The sequence below is a fragment of the Nicotiana tabacum genome, chromosome 20 (assembly GCF_000715075.1).
Source record: "Nicotiana tabacum cultivar K326 chromosome 20, ASM71507v2, whole genome shotgun sequence".
NCBI lineage: Eukaryota > Viridiplantae > Streptophyta > Magnoliopsida > Solanales > Solanaceae > Nicotiana > Nicotiana tabacum.
Window position 1 is genome coordinate 97970582 of NC_134099.1, and position 6000 is coordinate 97976581.

At 36.0% G+C, this 6000-nt stretch overlaps 1 protein-coding gene across 1 annotated transcript; it reads left to right on the forward strand.

The window, feature by feature from the left end:
* The first annotated feature begins 3348 nt into the window (after positions 1–3348).
* On the forward strand, positions 3349–3753 carry LOC142174474 (uncharacterized). The gene has a single exon (XM_075240274.1). The coding sequence runs from the start codon at positions 3349–3351 to the stop codon at positions 3751–3753; it is 405 nt and encodes a 134-aa protein (XP_075096375.1).
* Positions 3754–6000: the final 2247 nt, after the last annotated feature.

Consider the following 6000-nt stretch of genomic DNA (forward strand, 5'->3'; position numbering starts at 1 on the left):
ACATATAATGTGGTTCGGTCAACTGACCTACATCCACGACGGAAATGAGAAATCCACTATATAAAGGAGAGTACAAATATCAAGAGGAACAACCTCACGACGAGGCAAACACAAGTAATATGCAAACACTTGTCTCGTAAAGTTCTCTCCCTAAGCACGATTCTCAAACCACTTATGGCTACATTGTGGTTCCTACTGAATGAGAAAGAATGATCATCAATTTATACAAGTCCAAATATTTTCCTACAAGAAAGGGGACTATCCAAATATGGGAGATTTATAAGAAGAAAAACTCAATTATGGTAAACATGTTGCCCTTTCCTTCAAAAAATAGAAAAATCAAATATGTTAAGAAAATTAGGACAACACCAAACAAAAAGTGTTTTTTTTACTCCAAAAAAAGTATTTTTTTTTCCTTCTCATTTTGAAGTGTTCGGCCAATTTTTTTTTAGGGGGGGGGAGGGGTGGGGGAGGCAAAATTGTTTTTGGCTAGAAATAGAAGCATTTTTTACTTTTCTTCCTACCAAAAATACCCTTAGTAAAATATTATATATACCAAAATAACCTTACTTAATTTAAACTATTAAGTAATATATAATGACTTTTGGGATGAATTTTATATTTATTTAAATTATCTTGAAAGTATAAAGTACTTTTCAATTTTTTTTTTATATTTTATTTAAATCAAATATAAAACTTAACTATTATCATAATAACAAATATATGTGATTATTTATCTACTTATATAGTAACATTAACTATTAAGCAAACCTCTTCATGTCCTTATTCGTAATTTGACACTTAAGGACCAGAAGAAAATTCTTTATTTTCTCTCCGTACAATTACTAACGTTGGCCCTTAACTGTAACATATTTGACGCGTCAACCCTATGCTCCGCCTCATGGCGCTGTCGGACGGTGTCCAAAGGGCGCGTACTAACAACCAATATGAACCTCCATATACGACGACTCCAACTGCTGAAGCAATTGCTTAAAAATTAACTTATGCCACCACAGTAACTAATGCAACGTCTACTCCAACGACCACCGTCCGACACCCTCGAGAATCAGTAATTGCTCGACAAACTACTCACAATGGGATGCCGATAGTGATTTTTAAATCTAAAGACTATTACGGAATCATGGCTGAAAAATGCAAATTAACTATTATTGGTAGGTTTCTGAAGCAACATCCTCAAATCGAAAGGATAAGGTCCAGTTTCAGAGAGCTTTTTTTTCAGTTAAAGGTGATTCTAAGATTGGAGTCTACAACAACTACAATATTTTCATAGATTTCACCAATGAAGATGACTTCAAATCGGTATGGTACAGGAGGTGATCGAAATTGAAGGATTACAAATGTGACTACAAAAATGATCGCCGAATTTTAAGCCGGATGAAGACATTCTAATTGTTCTGGTATGAGTACTTTTTCCAGGTATACCATTCAATATGCATACATGACATTATGTTAAACAAATTGTCAGTAATGTTGGCACTCTGTTGGCCTTAGATGCTGCTACTTATGGTAGAAAAAGGCCTAATATGGCTAAGGTAAGGATCGAAATAGACTTAACGAAATCCCTACCTAGCAGTGTATGGGTGGGCTCCGAGGATGAAAATTCACCTCTAAAAGAATATACGCAAAAAATTGAATACGAAAACATTCTTAAGTACTGCAAGCATTGTAGGAAAATTGGGAACAATATGATGAATTGTAGAGTTCTTGAGAAAATAAGAACTGTAGAAGTCAATGAATGGGAAACAAATGCTGAAAATATGATTCTATTGCAAACAAAAGAAGGAAGTAGTAAAAATCAGGAAGAGAATAGTGTAGCCAATGAAGGCCAAAAGAAGGTTATGGCAAAGCAAAATGCTACAAAAGTTGTTAAGGGTGAGGCAAAACAGAATGCTAATATTAATGTTAAGAAAGGAGAGGTGCCTACCAACAAAGAAGTTGCTGAATCATTAAAAATGTTACTGAGGAAAAAATTGAGGCAACTAGTTCTATTATAAAGGGAAGTACAAATGATAAAGTTGAAGCTAATAAGAAGCGGGGTCATGGGAACCAACAAAGAGCATAGAAAGCACAAGCTAACACTAACAATGTGACTATATTTTCAGCAAGACCTACAGTTACAGAGAGACTAAGCAAGAGGAAGGAAAAAAAGAAGAAAGTTAAGAAAATGCCAAAAAAAAGAAGAAGCAAATTAATATTCAAACCGGTTCAACTGCAGGAAAATAGTAAAAGAAGGATAGCAAAAACTACCAATTCTATAGTGAACAATCTCTATAAGAGATCAAAGAGAGTATCCAAAGTCAGAGTGATCAAGGGAACCAGAGTAACTAACAACAGGTGCAAACAATTGTTATGGATAATAATCCTACTACAGATATTGTAGAAGCTCCAAACATTTCTAAAGAAGATAGAAGGCATGATAAGGTTAAACATGGAGATTGACACCAACACAAGGGTTGATCAAGAACATCAGCCAGCAATTAAGGGTGCTAATATGGTCAGTGATAGCTCTAGTTCATCCACTTTATCATCGGATATTTTAATCAACCGGGAGTGATTTTTTTTATTGAACTGAATATTCCCATATTTATCCATTCGGCTGAGAATAACGATGAGGTTACTAGTGATCTTCTTAGACAGGCAACTTCTAAATGCCGTAAGGAAACAAAATCAAATACTCAGGAGACTAACAAAAGTCTTCAAGACAAAATGAACAACAAAAATCAAACAGGTACCACCGAGGAAAGAGGAAGAATCCAAACTAGGAAAAATGAAAAAAGGCACATGAACAAAGTTGTTCCTTTACAGAAAAGGAAACAACAAGAGGATCTATCCCCAACTAGTTCTAATGATTAGTGGAACATTAGAGGGGGGAGATCAAAGAAAGTCATTCATAGGCTTAAACACTTGATCAACATAAATAAGACACAATTTGTGGCCATCTTTGAGCTTTTTATGAATAGTGAAAACTGAAAAGCTTGATGGTTACAAGAAGTTTCTTGGATTTCAACATTGTATATCCAACTACAATGGTCAAATTTGGTGCTTTGGAACATCAATTGTCACTCTGTATTGATAGTTAAGGATGAGCAACATATTGCCATAAAATTTGAAGATGGCATTAACAACCACAGTTCTTATATTTCAGCAGTTTATGCAAAATGCACTTTAACTGATAGAAAAGACCTTTGGGACAGCCTTGAATAAGACAATCTTAGCGTTGATGGTCCTTGGTGTATTGGAGGAGACTTCAATATCATTACCGATTCAGAAGAAAAGCTAGGAGGAAGGCCTCATAGGATTCATAGACGCCTGGATTTTATTAATTGTATGGACAATTGTGGGGTGACTGATGTTGGGTTTTCTGGTTCTAAGTTTACATGGTGCAATAACAGAAGGCCTAGCAAGAGAATTTGGAAAAGACTTGATAGGATATTTCTTAATGACATGTGGGCTCAGAAGTTCCAGATCACTACTGTGAGACACTTGGCGAGAACTGGCTCTGATCATAGGCCGTTACTCATGAAGTACTTTAACACTAACCAAAGCCACGTGAATTTCTTCAAGTTTCTTAATTTATGGGTTAATCAAGAGGTCTTCCTAGACATTGTTAAAGAAGTTTGGGAGTCCAATATAATTGGCAATCATATATGGATCTTACAATCTAAATTGAAGCTTCTTAGCAGAAGATTGAGCCAGTGGTCTAGAGAAGAGATTGAGACATTAATGATCTGATTATAAAATGGGAGGAAAAATTCCAAATATTTGAAGATATGGATGCTGCTACCATCTCTATTAACAACAGGGCAGAATCAATAAAGCACATGTTGAATATATTAAATGGTTGAGTATGCAAGAGTCTCTCCTTAAACAGAAAACTCAGACTAGATGGTTTGACGAGGGAGACAGCAATACCAGGTCCTTCCATAGACTTCTCAGGGAAAGGAGAAGGAAACAACAGTTGAACATGATTAAGAACCATAGAGGAAAATGGATTAAGAAAGAGAAGAACACTGCCAAGGCTACCATGCATCATTTAAGTCTCTCTTCAATCTTCCGAAGCCTACTCTCAACTCTGGTATCCTTAACTGCATCCCTAATTGTATTTCTAAAGAAGAAAATATCAATTTGACTGCAATTCCTAGTGAAGAAGAGATCAAAGCAGCAGTCTTTAACTTAAGTGTTGATAGCACTGCTAGCCCAGACGGTTATAATGGTACTTTCTTTGAACATTGCTGGGATATTATCAAGTATGATATCATTGCCTTTGTTAGGGAATTTTTTCTTAGAAAGAAGCTCACCAAGTTCTATTCTCACACTTGTCTTGCTTTAATTCCTAAAGTTGATGCCCCCACCACTTTTTCTGAATTTAGACCTATTAGCCTCTCTAACTTCACCAACAAGATAATATCCAAAGTCCTCTCTCTTAGACTTAAACCCCTTCTGACTAAGCTTATCTCCGGCAATCAAACTGGTTTTGTGAAGGATAGGTTGATCACAAAAAATATTCTTGCTCAGCATTCAAAGTATTTCCCAGAATAATCGGGGCAGTAACATTGTTATTAAGCTGGATATCACCAAAATGTACGACAAAATATTTTGGTTATTTGTCAAATCAACTCTTAGGAGATATGACTTCTCTGAATTATGGATAGAGTTAGTCTAGAACCTTATTTTTGGGGTTTGGTACTCTATAATTGTTAATGGCTCTAAAAATGACTTCTTCACTTCTTCTCAAGGCTTAAAGCAAGGGATCCTATTTCCACTTCTCTTTTTATTCTTGCGGCTCTAATTTTATCTAGATCCCTGAATAATCTCAATCGGAACAACAACATCATTCCTTTCTCTATGCCTTCTAGAGGTCCTATTATTAATCATCTAGCTTATGTTGATGATGTTGTTATCTTTATCTTTAGCAGTGTAGTGAAAATAACATTTATATTAAAATGATTATGAGTGTAATAAGGGATTATGAGGAGAGCTCTGGTCATCTTGTTAATAGGGATAAGAGATTCTTCCTAACGCCCCTAAAACATGTGCCTCTAGGATCAATAGAATGAGAAAATGTACAAGCTTTCTTGACAAGGACTTCCATGTTACTTACCTGGGATGACCTCTGTATGTTGGTAGAAATAAAATTGCTTACTTTGATAATATGGTTCACAAGGTAATTAAAAGACTCAATGATTGGCAGGGTAGCATGCTTTCTCATAGAGGTAGAATGGTGTTAATAAAGAATATTCTACAATCTCTGTCATTATACACTCTCTTCGCTATGTCCCCTCCTAAAACGACCTTTTATTTAATTGAAAAACATTTTGCCAATTTTTTCTGGGGTAGTAGTGGGGATCAAAGAAAGTACCACTGGAGGTCCTGAAAAAATCTTTGTTTTCCCCCAAATGAAGGACGCATAGGCATAAGAAGAATGGAAGATATTAGTGAAGTATTAGCCACCAAAAGATGGTGGAGATTTAGAGTTATTCCTTCTCTATGGGCCAACTTCATCAAACACAAATATTGCATTAGAGCTCACCCTACTACTAAACAATAGGCTTCTGGGAACTCACATTCCTGGAAACATATGACCCAGGTTAGAAAAATGCTGAAAATCATATAGTATTGTCACGACCCCAAACCGGCCCGGTCGTGATGACGCCTCTCGTGAAGACAAGGCCAGCCAACACAACACTCACCTTAACCTTTTAAGCCCTAAGAGTCAATTTTAAGTCTTTAAATTAAACAATGTTTCATAATAAAATCCTGGAATAACAGTGCGGAATAAAATACCAGCCCGACATCGGAGTGTCACTAGTCATGAGCAACTATCAAGGTCTAAATACAACAAAAGTCTAAAAATGTACTAAATACAGTACAAAATTGAGGGGAAGGAAGCGGTGCTGCGAACGTCATGCAGCCACCTTGCTAACTCTGATGACTCCGCGGCTGAGCTATCAACACCCGCTATCGATTTCTAATATACCT